General features: G+C 35.8%; 1 protein-coding gene across 1 annotated transcript in view; it reads left to right on the forward strand.

Annotated features, from left to right (window-relative positions):
* Nucleotides 1-25,403, forward strand: part of EPHA6 (EPH receptor A6) — a 449,967-nt gene that overhangs the window by 208,342 nt on the left and 216,222 nt on the right. Inside the window, exons 4-5 of the mRNA XM_026700746.2 lie at nucleotides 19,895-20,050; nucleotides 24,685-25,020. Of these exons, the coding sequence (XP_026556531.1) occupies nucleotides 19,895-20,050; nucleotides 24,685-25,020 (492 nt within the window). The remainder of the gene's footprint in view (nucleotides 1-19,894; nucleotides 20,051-24,684; nucleotides 25,021-25,403) is intronic.

Here is a 25,403-nt window from a genome sequence, read left to right on the forward strand (position 1 = left end):
GACTCAAAGGAGGAAAATAGCTGTGATTAATGACCTGGAGTGACTGTCAGATTTAGTTTTTTTTTAAAAAAAGATATTGCAATTAGAAGTAACTTTAAAAGTAAAGGACAGATTGGATTGGTTAACCCAAATTTCTGGACTCTATTTTTACTACTACTCAACTTGAAGAACTTTAGGAAACTATTGGAAAACAATCTTATTCAGAGACATATTGATTGTAGTTAAAGTGTTTTAATTCAGTGAGTTTTGCCCTCTTTCAAAAATCCAGCGTGATTTGAACATCTTTTTTTTTTTGAAATAAATTTTATTAATTTTAACAAAAAACAAACAAGACAAAACATCATTAAACATTAAAAACATAAAACCTCTTTCCATCATAGATCTTTACAAAGCAGATAAAACATTATTTTATATGGCATTTTTCTGGTTTATCCCATTTCCATGTAAGCACGTAAATTCCCTTTAACAGATTTCACATTATTTCTCTTTACTCTTATTCAATAACATTTCCTTTCTAATTTATCTGCTACTCTGACTTATTTTTGTTTTTGTTTTTAAAAAAACAAATTTTGTTAGCTTAACAAAACATACAAACAATCAAGGCATATTAACATAAAGAGTCATTCTGGAGGAACCAGTAAAACGTATCCCAATTTTTCCTTTTCATTCTATTATCCAGATTATATTTCTTATTAATCAAAATTTTTGCCTTTTTAAAAAAGTCATAGACAAAACATACATAACACAGAACATAAAAAACCTCATTTCTGAAAGCTGCTTAATCCCGGGTTAAAACTCTTCGCACAGACACAAATTCAAAAATCATATTTACTTTATATGTCAATCCATATCTTATTACCATTTTCAATTTTCTATATAACTTCTTCCCTCTTTTATCTTTCTTAATTATATTTTGTTTATCTTATCTCAATACAATTTATAGTACTTATCATTTTTTTGTCTGTTCTTTTACAGTTATCCATTCATCTTATTTCTTTGAATATACTTCTCCTGTACACTAATTAGAGTAACACCTTTAACTCTTTTCCCTAACTTAACAATACTTAATATAACACTTAAATTATAATGAGATTCTGGTTAGTACATTCTAGAATTACTCAAAAAACTTTATAAGAAAAGCAAATACACTAGAATTACAAAATGTAAGCCTACAATCCACCAGAAATACCATAAAAAAAAACAAATCATACATACTAATACACATTTTACTCTAAATACACATAGAAAAACACACTTTTATGTACCTTCCAGAATCCCTTTTTCAATTAAATTTACCCATTGTCTCTAAATAGATTTTGTTTCTTAAAGTCTTGCTTCCCAGCATTAAGGTTTTTCATCCCCTCCTTTCTCACTTGTTTATTTTTCTCCTTGCCTTTTTTACCCCATTGTCTCTCCTCCTCCCTTTTCTTCTTCTGCTTACCCACTTTCTGTTGTTTTCTAGCCTTATATCCATCTTTCATCTTATTCTTCTCTTTTTGGATTGTTTTCTCTACCCTTAAAATCCCCTTTTTCTTTTCCTCTTCCTCGTCCTCCCCAAAGTAAACCCCTTGCTCATCCAAAATGGCATCTTCTTCTTCTTTGTTCCGGTCATCCTGCTGCGTAGTCAATTTTTCATAAGTGCGTACCGCCATTTCTAAAAATTGAAAAAGAGTGCCCAAAGTATCTTTTCCATCTTGCTCTTCTTTCTTATATTTTTGGTATTGAGTTTTTAATTCATCCAAAAGCGATGCCATCGTGAAGAGAAAGACTTCTTCAAAAACAACCACCCAAGTATTTTTAGTCAAGAGTAGTTCCAAAAGAATTCCAAAGTCACTAAGTAGTCCAAATAAACTATTTCTTTCAATGCTTTTTTTTTACCTTCTTCAATTTCTCTTTCTGGGGTTTGATTGATCAAAAGGTTCCCATTAAAATGTATCTTTCTTTAAAATTCTAGGCAGTCTCCTCCTTTTTCAAGCTCTGCTCCAAAAAGTTTTTTTTCCTCTCCCCCTTACAACAACAATTTCCCTTTAAATGCTTAGAAATCCATACCTCCAGTGCAGGCATTCCAATTTCTAAGGGTGTTAAGTCCAAAGTCCTTTCTCTGATAGTTTTCAAGTTAAAATACCTTCGGTGCCCAATGCATTTTCCAGTTCTGCATTTTCTGTGGGGTGGGAGAGTAAGTAGAAAAAAAGTTTTCCCTTAGCAGCTTTCTCCGCCGCTCTTCTCTTCTTAGGGATACAATATATCTTTCAGGCAATAAACAATTCCACTCCAGGGTTTTAGAAGCTGTAATTTTCCCGGCACAGCCAGCACTTTCACTTTTGAATCTTCCTTCTCCTTCTTCCTCCTGCACAATCTTTTCCAGCTGCCGGCTTCTTAGTGGCGGCCATCACTGACCGCTGCTCCACCGCCTTGAGAAAAGGAGGTTAAGCTGGGTGAGGAGGGGGTCTGCGACACTCCCAAACCCCTTCCCAGATCCTCCCTATCTTCGGCTGCCTCTATGGGGCAGCCTTATCCTCCAAATCCATCTGGATCGGAGGCACCAAGATGGTGAGCACAGCAGGGATCGCGGAGAGACGCGAATCCCTGCTGTCACCGAAGCCCGGCAACCCAGAAGCCGTGATTTGAACATCTTGTTACATCCTATTGTTTACAGAGTAATATCAGCAGCAATCAGAGCAATAAATTCCTCCCACCCAGGAAATCACAGCTGCTAGTAAAACAATTAACCCTTTCCTTACAGGCTCTCAATACTACCTCATTACTTTAATCAAACACTGATTAATTCATTACCTCAAAACTTACAACTATTCTACCTCGTCACCTATATCATTGATTAGATAATCAATTTCTATAAAATATTTCATTAATGGTTTAATTGATTTATTGTTTTAATTGATTAGTGTGATTAGAGTGTTTAGTGCAAATAGTGTGATTACTGATTAGTTTAAAAGATCAAGATTCATGTAATTTAATTGATTAGTAAAATCTGTGATTTAGTGAATTTAATTGAACAATGTGATTAATGATTAGTGTAATTAATTGATTAGCAATTAGTGTAATTAATTGATTAGGCTGATTGTTGCTTAGGAAAATTATTTGACTAGAGAGATTCCTGTAATTGATTGATTGGTGTGATATTGGCTCTATTGATTAGCCAAAATTGTTCCATTAATTAATTTAATCAACATACCATCTTAACAAACCTACCATGCCAAGAAAAAAATCCAATGCAAAACCACAACCTAAAGAGAAAGTAATCCTCACGAATGAACCACAAGACTCCTGCACATGCCTTAAATGCTACAAAAGTCTAAAAGATAATGAAAACTCCATCAAATGTTCTCTATGTAACAAATACGCTCATCATGACTGCTTGGGATTACCCGAGCAAATGATTCAATACCTAGAATCATCCAATGAGTTTCCATATCTCTGCAAATCATGCAGACCGAAACTGGATCTGTTTGAAAGAGTTGATACCATAGAAACACAAATAACATCCCTTGACACCACAGTAGCATCCCTGGACACCTTAAAAGAAAGATTATCCAACCTTGAAAAAAAAGACACAATGCAAAAACCTGAACATCCAATAGCTACAAACCACATCTCTACTCAACAACCACAACCCAATCCACAACCCAGTCCACAAAAAAATGTAAGCCAGACCAATAATGATATCCCAATCCTCATCAGAGAAGCTGTTGAGCGTGAACGGAAACATCAAACGCCATCTTATTTGGTCTATAAGACATCAATGATAATGGTGACATCACAACTGTCCAAAACATCATCAGTGATTATCAAGCATCAACCATCTCCCCTGATGATATACTTGACATTTCCCACATTGGCCGAGAGCTCAAAAACAGAGACGGCTCTGTGGCCCCACGCTTCTGCAGGGTCATTTGCGTAAATGAATCAAGCAAACGTAAATTCATTTACACAATAAATTCACTTGCCAAAATCAACACCAACCATAAGAACCTCCGTTGTCTCCCTGACCTAACCATACAGTAACATGCCCATTCCCGTGTACTCTGTATTGAACTCAAAAAACATCTAGACAATGGAGAGAAGGACCTGTACATTGACTACCATGCTGACTGTATCAAAAGTAAGTCACACAACCCGCAACTCAGCTTTCAACCACAACCCTACCTCAACCAATCCACCATCACCCAAGACTAGGCCCGCACGCCCCTAACTACCTCAATTCCAACTACTGCTGGCCTTAAATGCAAGCTACTCAATGCAAGAAGCCTTGCAAATAAAATACCTGAATTTCTCCTCTTACTAAATATGGCTAAATTTGACATCATATTTGTCTGTGTAACATGACCCAACGCATCTCTCCCTGACTCCATTACCACAGTAAGAGACTATCATGTTTATCGATCAGATCGTGAAATTCGTAGAAGAGGTGGTATTGCTATCTTCTATAAAAAGTCCTTACATCTAGAAAACATCCAAGTTACCCAGGAGCTTGCTATTCCTGAGACCATCATCTGTTAACTATCCTTAAATATAACATTTCGATTCTTACTATGTTACAGAGCACCTGATTGAACATGTAAACAAGCTAAAAACACTACTAACATGGGCAGTATCCTGCCCACAGGCTTTTATCTTTCTTGGTGACTTCAATCTACCTCATATTGACCGGACCCTAAATGAATGTACAACTGAACCATACACGCAACCTTCTACAATGCTGTTACAAATCTGGGACTGGAACAACTAGTAAACAACAACACTAGACTTAACAACTGCCTCAATCTCATCTTCTGCAATAGTTTGAATTTAATTTACGGAATACAAATTAAAGAACCCTTTTCCAGCAGTGACCACAATATGATTGACTTTTGTCTCAATATACACCCACAAAAAATCATCATAATGATGTAATCCCCAATTATAACTTCAAAAAAGGCAACTATGGTCTTATAGACAACGATCTCTCATCCCTTGATTGGCAATCTCTATTCACTGGATTCCATACTGTTGAAGACCATTACAACATATTTTTACTTGAAGTCAAAAGAGTCATCAAACTATATGTACCAACAACAACTCCCAAAACAAAACAAAAAAACAGATTACCCATAACAATAAGTAAACTTCAATCCAAAAAGAGATCACTCTGCTGCAAAAACAAATCTGGTCATGTTGCCAATTTCAAAAGCCGATACAAAAATTTATGCCACCAGATAAAGACTGAATGCACCAATTATCACATTAAACAAGAAGAAAAACTTCTATGCACCAATTCCACCCGTGCTTTTTACAATTTTTTAAAAAACAAACTAAAAGACTCAAGGTCCATCCCACCCCTGATAAGACCTAATGGTAAGGACTGCAACAATGACACCATTAAAGCCTACATCTTTAACACATTCTTCAGTTTAGTATTCGTAAAAAGCAATGGATCATGCCCAGTATTTCCTAGTTGAACCACAGACAACTACAATGATCTAATACATATCGATTTTACAGAAGACAATGTTGAAAAAGCACTATGAAATCTAAAACCATCTCTATCTAGTGGACCGGATGGAATATGTGCCTACTTCTTTAAAAAGCTATCCACTGCCATAGCCGAACCTCTAAGAATAATCTTTGAAAAATCTTTCAGGACCAGCTCCTTGCCTAACCTATGGTCATAAGCCACGGTCATCCCCATCTTCAAAAAGGGAGACCCCAGCCTAGTTGAAAATTACAGACCAATCTCCTTATGCTGCGTCATCTGTAAAGTCATGGAATCAATTATTAACTAATCCATTATCTTCCACTTAGAGACAAACAACCTACTCTTCAATAAACAATTTGGTTTCAGGAAAAAACTATCCTGTAATCTGCAACTCTTACACTGTAAAAACATATGGACTACACAACTCAATCAGGGCAAAGCAATAGAGGTAATCTACATAGACTTCTGTAAAGCCTTTGATTCAGTGGTACATGACAAACTACTCCTAAAACTAAAATCTTATGGTATCTCTGGACAACTGCATAACTGGATAGAAGCATTCTTGTCAAACAGACAACAAATAGTCAAAATTGGGAGTATCCTATCAAATTTTGTACCTGTCAATAGCGGTGTCCCCCAAGGCAGTGTTCTAGGACCAACTCTCTTCATACTCTACATAAATGACCTCTGTGATCATATTAAGAGCAACTGCATTCTTTTTGCTGATGATGTAAAGCTTTTCAATACCACAGACAAGACTGCTACCCTTCAAAAAGATCTTGACTATGTATCAGAATGGTCAAACAAATGACAACTTCAAATCTCAACAAATAAATGCTCTGTTTTACATATTGGCAAAAAAAATCAGAAAATAAAATACAAACTGAATAGTCAAGATCTTGTTGATGATCCAAGCTCTGTCAAGGATCTTGGAATACTCATCTCTAATGATCTAAGTGCTAGAGCCCACTGTAACTACATAGCCAAAAAGGCATTAAGAGTTGTTCACCTAATCCTACGTAGCTTTTTCTCTGTTAATATCACACTACTAACTAGAGCATACAAAACATTTGCTAGACCAATACTTGAATACAGCTCATCAGTCTGGAACCCACATTATGTATCTGATATTAGCACAGTTGAGAAAGTCCAGAAATATTTCACAAGAAGAATTCTCCATTCCTCTACTCGTTGTAGAATACCTTATGCCACCAGACTTGAAATTCTAGACCAAGAAAACCTTGAATTGTGCTGTCTTCGGTCTGATCTAAGTATGGTATATAAAATCATACATTGCAATGTCCTACCTGTAAATGAATACTTCAGCTTCAACCATAACAACACAAGAACACACAATAGATACAAACTCAAGGTTAACCACACCAAACTTGATTGCAGGAAATACGACTTCAGCAACAGAGTGGTCAATGTCTGGAATACTCTACCTGTGGTTTCTTCCCCAAACCCCAAAAACTTTAACCTTAGACTATCTACTATTGACCTCACCCCTTTCCTAAGAGGTCTGTAGGGGGCGTCTATAAGCACACCAATGTGCCTACCATCCCTGTCCTATTGTTTCTTTTATTTTTCTTATATGTACCCATTTCATGTATTCATAACTATGTATATACTTATACCTATTATCTTGTAAGCGATTAACAAATCAAATAAATAAATAAATAAATAATGACGTGGGAAAATACCCGAACAAAGCTGAAGCCAACCAATCAGGATGAAGAAAAAAACCATCCTGGCACAACAGTAGGCTAGCCCCAAATTTAAAACAGAAACGGCTGTGAAAGTCTGACTCACAGATGAACACAATGCAGAAGCCTGATGATGGCAGATGAGATTCTGCTGAAACATTGCTACAATATATTCTGAGGTTCTCGCGGGTATTTGTATGTGGATCTTTGGTTATTCAGGTTTTCTCCCACGTAAGATTGGAAGTATCTAGGCAACGTTTTGATGAAGTCTCATTCATCATCTTCAGGCTTGTGTCTTCGGCTCTGTGCTTCTCAGAGTAATGTGAGCTTGCAGCTGCTGCTTCCTTTTAACTGCTAGTGGGAGTGTGACTTGATTGAGTGGGGCCAATCAGAACACAACCAAGCCCCCACCCAATCAAGTCACACCCCCACTAGCAGTTAAAAGGAAGAAGCAGCTGCAAGCTCACATTACTCTGAGAAGCACAGAGCCGAAGACACAAGCCTGCAGATGATGAATGAGACTTCATCAAAACGTTGCCTAGATACTTCCAATCTTACACGGGAGAAAACCTGAATAACCAAAGATAGATAGATATATTTTATAGATATATATATCTATTTTATAGATAGATAGATAGATAGATATATTTTATATATATATAAAATTGAAATGTCACATCAAAAATCACATCAATACACCAATGTGTTTTTACTTGAATAAAAATAAAGAAAGTTGCAGAAGATCATAAAATGAAGATTAAATGCTTCCAGATGTTTCTATGTATATACCATGATAGCCCTTTCTATAACTGAAAGAACTAATACTATCTCTGAACATACTGCAGAATTCATATACATGTAATCCCAATGTTCTATGCAGTGAATTAGCAGTGTTAATAAACAAGAATTGTGTATACATGTTATCCATGTCAAGATGTTGAGGAGAAAGTAATGAACAAGCAGGTTTATAGTAGCTAGAGGTCTTGGTATTGAATCTGAATCAACAATCTAAGCTTTAAATCAGGAAAATAGCAGTTACTAAATTCAAAAGTACAAAATTATTTGTGGCAGTTCAATTAACATTCTGTTTTAGTATGGAGCAATTTTGTGTCTGATTTTCTATTTAATATGTGAAGAGCAGCCATTGACATATTCTAATACATGAAGAGTTTTTACACATCATAAAATCACTTGCAAATGAATTCAACTAGATAATTATTGGAAGTTATATTCAATATAGCTAAGAAAGTTCAATTAATTTAAATAAAACCAAATAATGTATTATTTATTAAAACTGTCATTTGGTTTAGTGAGATTGACAAATGATGCTGAATTTTACTCTGTCAGCTGAAGGGAGTACAGAGGTATTTCTTATGTAAGGAATGAATGATTGAAGATAGGATTATACATCTATATAGTTTTTGTATATATACACAGACATACACGCGTAATATCTAGTGTTCCTTCTGATTAAATCTTATTAATAAACACATAAAATCAAATGCAATAATTAGAAGTATAGTTGTACAGTAAATATTTCATTTCTTACATGATCCAATCTGGGTCCCTCACCAGGACCAGAGAATTAGTCTTCCAATCTTTTGGACTTGTGTAAAGCCCATCCTCAGGAAATATTTCTCTACCAGAATGTTTGATTTGGGCTCTTCTATATGTTGCTTTTATGTGCTGCCTGATTGTGTGTGGATTTTTATTTGTTGATTGGGGTGTTGATGGTTGGCAATTAAGTCATTGGCTGTTGTTTCAAAACTCTATACATTCTGAGTTTTGCCAATAAGTATCCACTGTCACATAAAAGAGTTCCATCAGACACTATATGGCAGAATGAGAATCTATTGTAGTACACAACAAGCAAAACATCTGGAGTGCAGTGACCAATTCAGGCAGAACGGGTAACAAGCATTTATCAAAAGATCACTACAAAAATTGTAAGTAAGTAAAACGTCTAATCAAATTTACCAGATTCCTGGCATTGATTGTCCCTATGAAGACAGACAGGGAGGAAGCTAACCACCAGATTGAAAAAACATGAGTGAGAGTTAGAGTTGGTAGCCTCATATTGCAATGAACAAGGACATGCATTCAATTTTGCAGCTACTAAGATTGTTGGCTGAACAGGGACAAAGTCAGCCAGAGAAATGATTTAAGCCTGGGAAACAGGCCCTTTATCAGTCAGTAGGAGTGCTGATTTATCACCAGTTTACTAGGTATTTGGAGCCAGAAGCACAGAGGCACAAGGAAACAACACTCAACGACTTAATAGCTGGCCATCAATATCCAAATTAACAATTAAAAGCCACACACACAGCCAAGCACAATATAAATACTATGCATAGTACATAGAATGTGTCCAGTACACACATTCTGCAAAGAAAAATGTTCACTGAGGCTGTGCTCTAGCATGAGACCAAAAATTTGGAAGAATAAACCTCTGGTCCCGGTGACTGTCTCCATCTGGCTGATAGCTTCCATATTTTAGGAAAACGCTGACCAACTAATAATTTTTTGTAGACTTTTCTTAAAAGGAATTTATTGATCTCCTTTGGAATTAAGCTGGAGAGGGGTGTTATCTGATTTTAAAACCATACATTTATATTTTACAGGAGTTTATGGGGTTTTCAATGTTTGTTTTGTAATTATCTTCTTGATCATATATTAGTTTTACTTTGCAAAGGCCCTGAAAGGATTTTTATTTTAAATAAACAATTTTGTATAAGTTTTTTTGTAAAGTTTTCTTTAAATTTTGTATGGCTTACCCATGATTCTGGACAATCAGACATGAAGCTTTGGGACCATCTGGTATAGAGCAGAGGTATAAAACTCAAGGCCTAGGGGCAGATCTGGCCCACGGGGTGCTTAGATCTGGCCTGGATTACCACTCTGGAAACAACAAAAGGCCAACCTGTGGTGCCTCTCCCAGCAAAAATAACAGGATAGGCCGTGGCAGAGGGTTGCAAGAAGCTGTTGCAACCAAAAACAGAGCTTCGGAGAAACCACAGGCACCCCCAACATGAGTGACATCGAGCTGGCCACACCCACCCTGGGCATGGCCACTCTGGGCCCTGAGGTCAAACACAACCCTGATGCAGCAAATTGAGTTTGACACCCCGGTATAGAGAATTAGATCAATAGAGAATTAGATCAATAGAGCTATAAATGACATTCACTTTCCAGTATGTCCACAAATGTTTCTGTTAGTGATTGGGGACAAACCCCCAAGCAGAGTGTGCAGCAGCAGTCAAGCCAGGCAGCCAAAATGAGAGAGGCTGGGCCCAAGAGTATACACACACTGGAGACAAAAACTGTTTGTAGTTTTAAATAGTTGTTTAATTCATTCAGAGTTTAAGCATTGTCAATCAGTCCATATGTCATTCACAAATATATCCATCCAGTAACTTAGTCCATTAACTAGTTAGTACTATGTCCTTATCTGCTTGTAAATCTTCTCCTCCCGATACCTTTCTCTCGAAGACAATGCTGAGTATTCACAGGATATCAGCTCACCAAGGGAATAGTCCTTTTGTTCAGCAGAAACGGTATCCAGCACAGTAGCCAGCAAACAGTAACAAGCAGATGTCTCAAACAGGAGTAAGCAGCAGGCAGGCAGAGAGCAGAGAGACCAGGGAGCAGTACTGTTACGTTTCTCTTTCTGCCTTTTATTGCCGCTTGTAACCGCACCCTTAATTATCTAATTACATTGCAGTTTGGTGCTTAAAGCTACAAACACTTAAACCTTGGTTTATATATTTATTCACCCAAACCAAGTTGGTGTATCAATATACCCAACATTCTCCCCTTTTGGGTGATATAAATATATAATACCCTTACAATCTAAACCCATACTTTTCACAACTCTCTAGGTGCTTAATGGCACCTTGGGCTTTAGTAAAATTATCAGCTATATTGTCCTCCGACATGCAGTACTCCAGCTGTATCATTTTACTCTTTACAGATTGTTTAACGTTTAGGTACCTTAAATCCGTATGCTTGCTCCTAGTTTTTACTGCAATATTTGTGGCCATTTGAATTGCTGCCTGATTATCTTCATGTACAATTATAGGATAATTTACAGTTATACCCATATCATTCATCATTTGTTTATACATAATTAATTCAGTACATAATAGCGATAAACAGGAGAATTCTGCCTCCATAGTAGACAAACTTATATGCTGTTGTCTTATTGACTTCCAACCAATTAATGTCTTACCCAGCATTATGGCTGTTCCCGAAGTCGACTTTCTTGTGTCTCTTTCTGATGCAAAACTAGCATCAGCATAAGCACTCAGTATTAGATCACCTTTTGGTTCTAGATACAGTGCATGGTGTAATGTTCCTTTAAGATATCTTAAAATCCTCTTTAATGCATTCCAATGACATTGAAGTGGATCATTATTATGTCGTGCCAGTTGATTAATACTATAAGCTATATCTGGCCTTGACCAATTGCTAATGTATGATAAGCTACCAATCAAAGATTGATATAATACCTTATCAAACTTGGGACTTTGAGCATCCATTTTGCAAATATCCAGACTCATTGGAGTCTTTGCAGGCTTACAAAGTTCCATCTTATAATCTATTAGCAATTTAGATATCTTATCTTCCTGAGATATCTTAAAACCTTTCTGTGTTTTCAGTATATTCAAACCTAGATATCTCTTTATCTCCCCTAATTGCTTGATTTTTATTTTATTTTCTAATGATGCTATTATTTTATTTGCTTCATCATTAGTCTCAGTAATCAAGGCAATATCATCAGTGAACAATAATAATAATGATATTTTACCATTTGTCTCCCTTTTAAATAGACATGGATCGGCTAAACCAGCTTTAAACCCTATATTGTTTAGTTCCTTTACAATATACTGGTTCCATTCATAGCCCGATTGTTTAAGACCATAAAGGCTCTTTTTTAACAACCAACAATCATTATTATTTTCACCTTTAAATCCAATAGGCTTTTTCATATATACAGTATGTCTTAGTGGAGCGTGCAAGTAAGCAGTTTCCACATCTAGATGGTTAACTATATATTTCTTGCTTGCTGCCCACACTAAGGCTGCCCTTAATGTTGCTGCTTTAAGACTAGGTGCAAATACTTCATCATAGTCATTGGCACTTTGTCTAAAACCTTGGGCTACTAATCTTGCCTTATGGATTATGTTTCCATCCTTATCAGTTTTTATCTTAAAAATCCATTTGCAGCCAATGGGTTTTATATCAACAGGTAATCTCGCATTTTCATATACTTTCATATCCTTCAAGGATTTCAATTCCTTATTCATTGCTGCATACCAACTTTCCTTATCTTTAGTAGGATACTTTTTTATCTCATCCACAGTATATGGAACTCTATTTTCCTGGCACACTGTATTAGCCTGGTATCTATCAGGCGGTCTAGATATTCGTGTAGTTCTTCTGGGAATTACAGGGCTTGTATGAGGACTTTTTTGAGTTACTACCTGTTCATGTTCCTCAGCTTGCACAGCTATTTCTTCCTTTATGGGCTCTATCTCTTCCTGTATTTCTCTCTTTACTTTATTCTTAAAGTTACAGGGATACTTAATGGGATTTCTGTAGGATTCAATAATTACCTCTTTATTGTTATCCTGTTCTAACTTATCCCATCCTACGTGCTCTAGAAATTGGGCATTGGCACTACATAACACCTTAGATGTGCCTTTCTCCCAAAATCTATATGCCCTATGGTTAGCTTGGTAACCAACGAAGAATAATTGTTTAGCTCTGTGTTGCCCTTTACGCCTGAGTTGTGTAGGGATATGCACCCATGCTGGTGCACCAAATGTGTGCAGATTACTCAGATCAGGCTTCCTGCCATGCCACATGGTGAATGGTATTTCACCAGTAGTTGTGTTAACAACGTTGTTCAATATGTTATTAGCACACATTGTGGCCTCCCCCCACAAAGAATCAGGTAATCCAGAATCAGTTAACATTGTTCTAACCATTGCCTGTAGTGTTTGGCCTCTTCTCTCAATAAATGTGTTGTGTTGTGGTCTGTATGGTGCAGATTTCTTGTGCTCTATTCCAGCTACCTTTAATCTATTCTGGAATTTGCTGTTAACAAATTCGCATCATTATCTGTCACCAGGGTTATTAGTTGCCGTTTAGTCTTTCTTTCTGCAAATTTTAACCAGTTGAAGAAATGTTGATATGTTTCAGTTTTGCTTTTCATTAGGTAGCAAAACCCATATCTATAGTAATGGTCCATAATGCTCAGTATATATCGAGCACCCCCCATACTGGGTTTCTTTGGACCTATAATGTCTGCAAATACTACTTCTAAAGGGTCTTTAGTTTTGAAACCATTTAGCCTATTTGCAGGCAATATTTTACTCTTATCTTCACAGCAGACATTACAACGCAAATATTTATCACAAGGTTTTAACCTTATTCCATCAGATAACTCTACTGTTCGTTTTAGCATTTTAAAATTTACATGCCCCAAACGCCTATGCAATAAATGGATACATTCATTATGAGGCTTTATATTGTTAAATACAGTCTGTGCCTCCCCTTTCTTACTATCATGTAAAACATACAATGTTCCATTTAAAGCTGCAGTTACCCTTTTGTTATCTTTCTCAATTATGCAATTATTATCCTTAAATGTAATTACATAACCTAGTTTGTCTAATACTCTTACAGAGAGTAAGTTCATCTTTAACTGTGGTACATACAACATTTTTATATTCTGGTTTAAGCATGGACAGTATGCAATACCTTCACCCTTGGCCTTGAGGTTCCAACCATTGGCAAGTGATATATGTTGAGAGCTTGTAGACATTTTTATAAATTTTGTCTTATCTCTCGTGATGCAGTGGGATGCACCACTGTCCACCACCCATAAATCATTCTTCACATCACAGTTGCTAAACGTGGCTAGTTCAAAAGATTTCTTTGGCTTTTTTACAATCTGGCTTTTTTCTTTTCTGCAGAATCTTGCCAAATGTCCTCTGCCTCCACAATTAAAACACTTTTTAATTGTGTATGCCGTCGAAGATAAATTCTCTTCTTCCGGGTGCTTTACTTTACTAAGTTGGTTTCTTTCAAGCTTTGAAGATAATTTCTGAGCTCCTACACTGTCCCGAACATATATCTTCCTGAGGTTCTCCCAGCAGTTTGCAGCATTTTCCTCTCCACGGATATGGATGAGTTGCTGATCAGAGAGAGTCAGTCCTATGATGCATAAAGCCTGCTCATTCTTTCGTTTATAGTCTTGTATCAGTTTATCATCCTCTTCATCATTAGGATCTAAGTTAGATACATCTGGTGGGTTTGTTATTATGTCCCACAAACCTTCTCTTCGTAGAAGTAAACTACATTTCATTGACCATGAAACATAGTTTGTTCCATCTAGTCTGGATATCATGGACAGATTTGGCAAATTTACTTGTGCCATTGCTCTTCAGATATATAACTATTTAAAAACTAATGAAAAAACAGTTTGTTTTTACAGTAATGTGCAACTCACACCAACTCTCACTGCTATATCCTGGTTAGTTAGACTGTGCACACTGGGCCCATAACCAATGTTAGTGATTGGGGACAAACCCCCAAGCAGAGTGTGCAGCAGCAGTCAAGCCAGGCAGCCAAAATGAGAGAGGCTGGGCCCAAGAGTATACACACACTGGAGACAAAAACTGTTTGTAGTTTTAAATAGTTGTTTAATTCATTCAGAGTTTAAGCATTGTCAATCAGTCCATATGTCATTCACAAATATATCCATCCAGTAACTTAGTCCATTAACTAGTTAGTACTATGTCCTTATCTGCTTGTAAATCTTCTCCTCCCGATACCTTTCTCTCGAAGACAATGCTGAGTATTCACAGGATATCAGCTCACCAAGGGAATAGTCCTTTTGTTCAGCAGAAACGGTATCCAGCACAGTAGCCAGCAAACAGTAACAAGCAGATGTCTCAAACAGGAGTAAGCAGCAGGCAGGCAGAGAGCAGAGAGACCAGGGAGCAGTACTGTTACGTTTCTCTTTCTGCCTTTTATTGCCGCTTGTAACCGCACCCTTAATTATCTAATTACATTACAGTTTGGTGCTTAAAGCTACAAACACTTAAACCTTGGTTTATATATTTATTCACCCAAACCAAGTTGGTGTATCAATATACCCAACAGTTTCACTATGCCACAAGTTACTAACGTTCTTATTTTTCATGGAAAAAATATTTTTCCAGCCTCCAGGAAACCATGTGTTCATTCCTTTTAGCACAATACTCTTCCACATAGTATTCACTTTAAATCTGCAATGCAATACTGAACATATATTCCTTTGAAATATATAATAGGTTACAAAAAGAAATGACTTTTCCTGTTCTATGGTATACTTTATTTTATTACTATTATAAAACTTTTAAAGCACATTTAACCAACTTGAAAGTAATTCAGGTTCTGGAAAAATCTCTGTGGAAAAGTTTACATGTGAAAATCTGACAGAAAAATACTTCTACTTGACTGCAACTGCATTGAGCACTGAAATGTTTGTCTCAGATTCTGATTGTATTCCCACTGACCTATTAAAAGAGCTTTCTTATTTTCATTTTGAATCTAGTAATCAGTACTCTGCACAGTTCAGTTATTCCAAGACTCTGATTGTTTGGACTTTCTCAGCATGTTATCATATTATATCTATAAAGGACTGGTTCTTATTTTAATGTATTCAGTCACCATGATGATCTCATTTTGTGCCTGGCCTTAGGGCTTTTCAATAGATTTGTAAAATCAACCATAACTTTCCTGCACTATATAGTGTGCATGAAAGGATAACTGGATTATTCGTTTTTTTAGACTGACATTGCTGTGAAATGAAAGGTTAATATTCATCAAAACATATTTCTTGCACTACGCCTTCCCTTTAGGATGATCTCTGTAGATCAGATAAATATATTTATAAAATCTGCACATATTTATAAAATTTAAATCAAATCAAATAACTAATTGGGATTATTCCTTGCAGAATCACCATGGATATACAACTTCTGATGATAAGACAGGATATTTGTAATATAAAGAGAGATTTTCACTTTGTACAGACTAATCTCATTTGTACTATCTAAATTTATTTTAAAAATAAAACTATTCTTAAGTTTAATACATTAAATATATTACATTTAATATATTGCATTAAATAAATTTAATTTAATTTAATTACTGGAGATTTTTAAGAAAAAAATTGGACAGCCACCTATATGAAATGATATAGGGTTGAGCAGAAAATTGGACTAGAAGACCTCCAAGGTTCCTTCCAGTTCTATTCTGATTGAAGTAATTAAGTTATTCAGTTATGACATGCACTTTCTATAATTTGCAATGGTTTAAACACCAAAATAAACTCTACCACTATGCATACATTAAGGGAAAGGTCTTATTTTGAAGAAAACTGTTTGCAAACATTATTTTTCTAATAATATATTAGTATTAATATGCACTCAAATCCATTCATATTTTCTTACATTATTTAAGAACTCAATGGATGAGTAAAGTCACGAACTATTTATAGTTGATCTTGTGAGATCATTAATATTCTAAAGTTTTGACAAGTTGCTCTGACATTTGATGTCATGTCATGAGATTTTGAATTTCTAGGAAAATTATCTTGAAGTTTTAGTATTGTCTTATGACATAATATATTTCAAAATTTTCACATGAAAGCTATATTTGGCCAATAAATCATTAAAGCAGTGGCTTAATGAGATTTTGACAATCTAAACAAATATTTGCTTTACCATGGACTTGGGAGGCTGTTACACATCTAGCTAGGTGCATCTACTATTGAACTGCAAATAGTCTGAGGAAAAATTAAGATTTGGAATAATAATCAAAACTAAATTTGACAGTTTCATCAATCTATAATGGATTCATTTAAACTGATTTTAGACATGGCTTCAGTAAAAAGATGTTTTGATTGATGTTTTGATCTTTGATTGTTTTGATTGATCGAATGGATGATGAGTTCTAAATTAAGGATAGGAGTCGTAAATCTCTGGGATTCTTTTGTGACTTTTCATGTTACTCTAAATCTATTCTTGATGTGGAATCTGTGTTTCAGATGGACAATGTTGTATAGAGGTTCTGCTTCAGGATTTATTCCAAAAAGGAATGTAATAGTCACAGTTTTCCATTCTGTCAAGCTCTTTGATGCTGCCTAGTTTATTGAATTGCTGATGACATATAGTTCTCATTCTTCTTTTTATGAGATTGAGAATAAATTGGGACAAGTTAGTGTCCAATTGTTACTTTTTTCCTTGAACATTTTTAATTCACTCTTCAGCAATTTTTTTTTCTGTATAGGAAAAGCAAAATTACAGTTATAGAGATAACTAGTATTACTTGGGATAAAGTAATGCATGATTAATTTGGAAGATAAAAATGTCTGAAAAGTACCTTATGTGATACTAAATGACTAAGATTGGCATCAGAATTTGCCTTTTTCAAGAATGATTTTCACCAATGGCCTTCTATCACTGTATCTTGGAGAACATGTGGGAATTCAAAAAATTCCTCTGCAGGTGATTACAGAAGGTTGTGTTTTCATGTTGCCAGATCGGAAGCCATTCATAAATAAGAGCATATTGTTGGTTACTGGTTTTGCTCTGATTTACATTAATGTATTTTTTTCACTTTTCATGGCTGTGTTTTAAATGATATGCAAATCTAAGATATTAATTACTGTCAGTAACTTATGAATTAAATAAATTAATAATCTATACAAAATGTATATTATTTACCTAACTACTTACATGAATTTCTATATTATTCAGACTTCAATATACCAATTAGCACAGAAGTAAATGTTATTGTTTACTTTATTGTCATTGCACCTCGTACAATGAAATCAAACACCATCTTCAGTGTACATCATGACCTTGAACATGAAAATAAACACAAATATACATCTTTCACCCTCCACACATTGAACTGGAAACCCCCGACACCACACCAACACTGCACTATACAGCAGAATTCAAAAGAGCTACTGCCCTGGGATAGAAGCTGTTTTTCAGCCTATTTGTCCTTGTTTTTATTATTCTGTACTGTCTGCCAGATGGTAATAGTTCCAAAAAAGGGTGCCCAGGATGAGATGGATCTTTGAGAATGTTTTGAACTTTCTTAAGGCAGCAGAGGGAAAGAGCAACCAATAATCTTCTGGGCAATGACATTAACACTCTGGAGTGCTTTCCTATCTGCCACTGTGCAATTGGCAAACCATACAGAGGAGCAGTATGTTAAAATACTCTCTATGGCGCATTTTATGGTGTTTTTCATTCATTTGTTTTCTGAGAAGTCTCAGGTAATATAATCTCTGCTGGCATATGTTTGTGGTTGTTGTTTTTTTAATATGGTGACATTTTAAATGCTGTAAGTCACCTGAATCAACTATGTGTGAGTTGGATAGTTATATAAATGTGTTTAATAAATAATGGATTGTTCTCATAGATTACAGTCACTCTAAAATGTAATATGGAGTTGAAATATTAAACATGCATGTTTATATATTCTCATTTTTTTTTAATTTTGGGATTTTTTTAGTTTTTACTTTTTGTATTTCTATTTAATATGCTTTCTTCCTAAAAATACTAGCAGTATTCCTTTGGAACATTTAACAGCCTATTATTTGGCAGAAAAAGGAAGCAAAGGTAGTTTATTCTGGATCTTCTTTTTCTCCTGCTGAATTTACAGTTGGTGGAATTTAAGCTATATTAAAATATCTATTTATATTCTTTAGTCAAACAATTTAAATCAAACTTAATCAAGAATGTACATAAATCATTGGTTTACTTTTCATGTTTAAACAGACCTATATGTTCATAAATCTGATTTCATGTACGGATGTTGATCAGCTGGTTCAGTGGCAGTATTTCACAAAAGTTATATTTTGTAAATATATAGATGGAGAAGAAAATGAAGAATATATGAAAATAAGACCAAAGATTGTTAAACTGCAGTCTTATCAGTCCCTGGAGTCCAATCATACTCTGACTTCTTGCATAGGCAATATTTTTCAATATCTGATAATCCTCTGTGCATAATTTATAATGATTATTATAAATTCTGTTAACTTCTACCGGATCTGGATTGCAAACATTCAAAGCAGCATTAGATGACAGTATTTATTTATGAATACTTATACTAAGTGATTGTCACCCTTTTACTTATTACTGTTAATTGTATGGAAAACATCTTAGTGTCTGTAAGTCTGACGGCTACTCCTATACTATAGACTAGACTATAACATTCTGACCAATAGGAATATATAATCTATAAAATATTAATAAATATTATGTGTACATATATAATAATTACTGGACAATTTGTATTTTATATTTGTATTTCCTAGGTGTCTGCACTGTGTACACTAGGTTACTTTCACAAGCTGTACAATTCCTCTCAGTGCAGTTGGGCCACTGAAGTTCCCACTCCAATGTAAAGCAAAGAGACATTATCACAGATGATCCAATTTTAGAACTGCCTGTATTCTCCCTTTCTTGATTTGAACAGCATACAGGATGCAGTTTGTACTTACCTGTACATTCAAAAGCTGGATTTCATTTCTAAGATACATTACAGTGTGCCATGCCTTGAAAAAGACAGAAAAAATGTGTATATAGAAATAGGCAATTTAAGTATAAATTAAGTATAGTTGCTTTCCTCTTTTTTACAGCTTGCCGGTCAGGATTTTATAAAGCATTTGCTGGAAATATAAAATGTTCCAAGTGTCCTCCACATAGCCAAACCTTCGTGGAAGCAACATCTGTATGCCAATGTGAAAAAGGTTACTTCCGAGCTGATAAGGATCCACCAACTATGGCATGTACCCGTAAGTTTAATTGATCCTCGTGTTTAAAATTCTTCCCCTTCCTTCTTTATCTTAAAGGATAAAAACAGCATTTGTTTTTGCTAATCAAAAATGCAAATTAGTTTTTTCTTTAGACTCAAGACACTTCTGTGTTGAAAAAGTATCCCTCAGTCTTATGTAGTATCAAAACAGCAACACACTGCATTACATTATTAATAGAATAATGACAGTTTAGGAATATTTCGGGGGTAACTAGTGTTTATTTTTCTGGATGTGATTCTGGGTGTAATATATACTATGCACTGATTATTAACAATACATAGATAAACCTTCTGAAGGATCCAGGACTTAAACTGCAAGCTGTGTAAGAGTAAATTTTTTACCTTTTCCTTTCCCTGCACAGTCTGGGAGGATGGATGAGTAAGATTATAGGCACATCCTTGATATTAATGTTGCTGTTCTTTCTGAAATATTCATTTGATTCCTTTGATTATACTAAGTTTCTTAGGTGGGACCAACTTACCTGCCTATGTAGTGGATATTATATACTTTTCCTTTAATATAATAAATATAATATTATAAATATAATATAATAAGCATTCCCTAATTGTTAGGTCTGAAGAAGATTGGAATATAATGCATACACAATTTAAAGTTATCCATGTATTTGCTTGCCTAAACAAAATATATAACATAACGAAATTCCTGAGTGTATTACTCACAGATGTCTGCCAAAAGGCTGTGACTGCCAGGCTTTTCCCCCTAATCTGATATGCACTGCTCAAAAAAATAAAGGGAACACTTAAACAACACAATGTAACTCCAAGTCAACCACACTTCTGTGAAATCAAACTGTCCACTTAGGTAGCAACACTGATTGACAATCAATTTCACATACTGTTGTGCAAATGGAATAGACAACAGGTGGAAAGCAGAGGCAGTTAGCAAGGCATCCCCAATAAAGGAGTGGTTCTGCAAGTGGTGACCACAGACCACTTCTCAGTTCCTATGCTTTCTGGCTGATGGTTTGGTCACTTTTGAATGCTGGTGGTGCTTCCACTCTAGTGGTAGCATGAGATGAGTCTACAACCCACACAAATGGCTCAGGTAGTGCAGCTCATCCAGGATGGCACATCAATGCAAGCTGTGGCAAGAAGTTTGCTGTGTCTGTCAGCGTAGTGTCCAGAGCATGGAGGCGCTACCAGGAGACAGGCCAGTAAATCAGGAGATGTGGAGGAGGCCGTAGGAGGGCAACAACCCAGCATCAGGACTGCTACCTCCGCCTTTGTGCAAGGAGGGACAGGAGAGCAATGCCAGAGCCCTGCAAAATGACTTCCAGCAGGGCACAAATGTACATGTGGCTGCTCAAATGGTCAGAAACAAGCTCCATGAGGGTGGTATGAGGGCCCAACGTCCACAGGTGGGGGTTGTGCTTACACCCCAACACCATGCAGGATGTTTGGCATTTCCTGCTCAAAAAAAATAAAGGGAACACAAAAATAAGACATCCTAGATCTGAATGAATGAAATAGTCTTATTAAATACTTTGCTCATTACATAGTTGAATATGCTGAGAACAAAAATCACAAAATCAATTATCAATGGAAATCAAATTTAGCAACCCATGGAGGTCTGGATTTGGAGTTACACTCAAAATTAAAGTGGAAAAAAACACTACAGGCTGATCCAACTTTGATGTAATATCCTTAAAACAAGTCAAAATGAGGCTCAGTTGTGTGTGTGGCCTTCACGTGCCTGTATGACCTCCCTACAATGCGTGGGCATGCTCCTGATGAGGTGGCGGATGGTCTCCTGAGGGATCTCCTCCCACACCTGGTCTAAAGCATCGCCCAACTCTTGGACAGTCTGTGGTGCAATGTGGCATTGGTGGATGGAGAGAGACAGGATGTCCCAGATGTGCTCAATTGGATTCAGGTCTGGGGAACGGGCGGGCCAGTCCATAGCATCAATGCCTTCGTCTCGCAAGAACTGCTGACACACTCCAGCCACATGAGGTCTAGCATTGCCATGCATTAGGAAGAATCCAGGGCCAACCGCACCAGCATATGGTCTCACAAGGGGTTTGAGGATCTCATCTCGGTACCTAATGGCAGTCAGGTTACCTCTGGTGATCACATGGAGGGCTGTGTGGCCCACTAAAGAAATGCCACCCCACACCGTTACTGATCCACTGCCAAACCGGTCATGGAGGATGTTGCAGGCAGAAGAACGTCCTCCATGGCGTCTCCAGACCCTGTCACGTCTGTCACATGTGCTCAGTGTGAACCTGCTTTCATCTATGAAGAGCACAGGGGGCCAGTGGTGAATTTGCCAATCTTGGTGTTCTCTGGCAAATGCCAAACATCCTGCACAGTGTTGGGCTGTAAGCACAACCCCACCTGTGGACGTTGGGCCCTCATACCACCCTCATGGAGTCTGTTTCTTTCCATTTGAGCAGCCACATGCACATCTGTGGCCCGCTGGAGGTCATTTTGCAGGGCTCTGGCAGTGCTCTTTGCATAAAGGCAGAGGTAGCAGTCCTGATGCTGGGTTGTTGCCCTCCTATGGCCTCCTTCACTTCACCTGATGTACTGGCCTGTCTCCTGGTAGTGCCTCCATGCTCTGGACACTACGCTGACAGACACAGCAAACCTTCTTGCCACAGTTTGCATTGATGTGCCATCCTGGATGAGCTGCACTACCTGAGCCACTAGAGTGAAAGCACCACCAGCATTCAAAAATGACCAAACCATCAGCCAGAAAGCATAGGAACTGAGAAGTGGTCTGTGGTCACCACCTGCAGAACCACTCCTTTATTGGGGATGCCTTGCTAACTGCCTCTGCTTTCCACCTGTTGTCTATTCCATTTGCACAACAGTATGTGAAATTGATTGTCAATCAGTGTTGCTACCTAAGTGGACAGTTTGATTTCACAGAAGTGTGATTGACTTGGAGTTACATTGTGTTGTTTAAGTGTTCCCTTTATTTTTTTGAGCAGTATATAATCGATGTATAATGTATAAGTGATAACAAAGCAATCAGGCCATATTCATAAAATCCCAATGACACATAATTTAGCAGAATCTGTGGATTATAATTAATTGTCTCTCTTTGTTCCAAGTTCTAAATCTTAGTAAATGATTCACTGCATGTCATTACAGCTTAATATTTGCATGAAATCACAGTTTAGTTGGCATAATTTAATGGCAATTAAAAACCTATTTAATCGTCATGCAAATTGGCACAAGGACCCTTCAGTATGAAGGGTGTCTATTTCTTAAGAAATAGACTGCAAGCTATCATTTCTACACTTTTAAACACTCCTACCACAATTTTCCAACAACAATTTTCCTGTTCATAGCAGTACAAATGGACAATAAATCATATTTTTGTTATAAACAAAATAAAATCCTCTATACGTTGATTAACTATGAAAATCATTAGCAAACTGTAATTTTTAAAAAAATAACTTGGGCATAATTTGGTATTCAAATGATATTTATACAGAAATAACAAAGATTGTGGTGGCATCATAGTGATTAATAAATTTATTCTGGGTTTCATTTCCATAGATTACAATTTATTTTGTCTATTCAATTTATTATATCCTGGGTTACAAACAAATATCCATATTTCTTAGTAGACGGGAAGTTAAAGAAATGAAATACAGAAAATATTGGCAGCACAACCAAATTATTATTAGTGGACATACAGAATTTTATGTCCAGTAAGATTTTTTAAAAATAGATTTTTATTAACAATAACCACTTCAAAATAATGACAGTATGTCTCCAGAAGCTGAACTCTATTAAATACTTATTAAATACTTATCATAAATGTCACATTTTTATCAATTTATTATTGTTGGACAAAACAATTAGGATCCAAGATAGCTTGAAACATTTTAATACCACAATTCCATGATTTTTTAGAATAGATGAGAAATTCATTGATATTTATATGTGAATAATTTGATTTTGGTTCTTATATCACAAAACATAATCATAGCAAAATTAACTTTACCAATGGGAAAAAGATTCATGAAAGTATAAACATATAGCATATGAACAATAAAATGAATTCATATTTACTTTTTCTGGGTTTTTTAAAAACTTTAAGTTCTTCATGTATACAATACATGGGCTTTTCTCTGCTTGCAGATTGGTTAATCTTTAGCCAAATTATGAGTGACAACTGCACAGTAGTTACAAAAGGCTTCAAAACTATCAATCATTTTGTCAAATCTCAGAACAGTCAATCCATATTTTATACCTGCTTTATCAGCTGCTAGATTCTGCAAGCCACATCATGAATGTGTTCTGAATTTGGCTACTACTTTTAATCTGATTTCATTCCTAGTTTTACATGTTTGTGTTTGCTTACTTAAATTCTGATGTTGTCCAATTACTATAGAATATTTTACATATATCATTGTAGGAGCACAAATGAACATTTTTCCTTTATATATTATATTTGTGAAGAAATTTTAAAAGGAGTTCTTCACAGCTTTTGTCTCATTTATTTCAGTATAATTTGATATTTATTTACCCTACGCAATTTGTTTTTGTAAATCAAGGCTGGAAGGTAGGTTTTGTGTGAACGTGCATGTTAATATAACAGATTGATACTTATGTAGATTCTTTGTCCTTTTGTAGGACCACCTTCTGCTCCGAGGAATGTCATCTTTAATATAAATGAAACAGCCCTTATGTTGGAATGGACTCCACCAAGTGACACCGGAGGGAGAAAAGACCTTACCTATAGTGTTATTTGTAAAAAATGTGGATCTGATACCAGCCAGTGTGAGATATGTGGAGGAGGAATCCGATTTGTTCCAAGACATAGTGGGCTTATCAATTCTTCAGTGACTGTGCTTGATTTTGTGTCCCATGCGAACTACACCTTTGAAATAGAAGCCATGAATGGTGTCTCTGAATTAAGCTTTTCACCAAAGCAGTTCACAGCCATCACAATTACCACAGATCAAAATGGTGAGTTTCTTTTTATTTGTGTGTCAGTTAGAGATTATACAATAAGACTAATAATATATTTCATGAATTATCATTAATAAATATGAAGAAAGTATGCTTGTACTTTTTCAAATTATTTACACTTCCATAGTCATATTTTGGGGGAAATAGTTGCAGGATACATAATCAGACAATTCATCAAAACAAGTCTAACTCATTTTTATTCAAGCGATATTGATTGACGTTTGTTTTTCTTTGGAAAAATCTATTTTTAACATTTTATTTTGTGTATTAATCCAGCAAATTTTGCTTGTCTATTTACTATCTTAGTACTAGTTTGTGACTTTAATTTAGGAGTCAACTACCAATCTATGACATAAGAAAAATTGCTCATATGTGCAAAA

This window comes from Pseudonaja textilis, chromosome 7 (genome assembly GCF_049901715.1).
Source record: "Pseudonaja textilis isolate UNSWEBS1 chromosome 7, rPseTex1.2, whole genome shotgun sequence".
NCBI classification, from domain to species: Eukaryota; Metazoa; Chordata; class Lepidosauria; order Squamata; family Elapidae; genus Pseudonaja; species Pseudonaja textilis.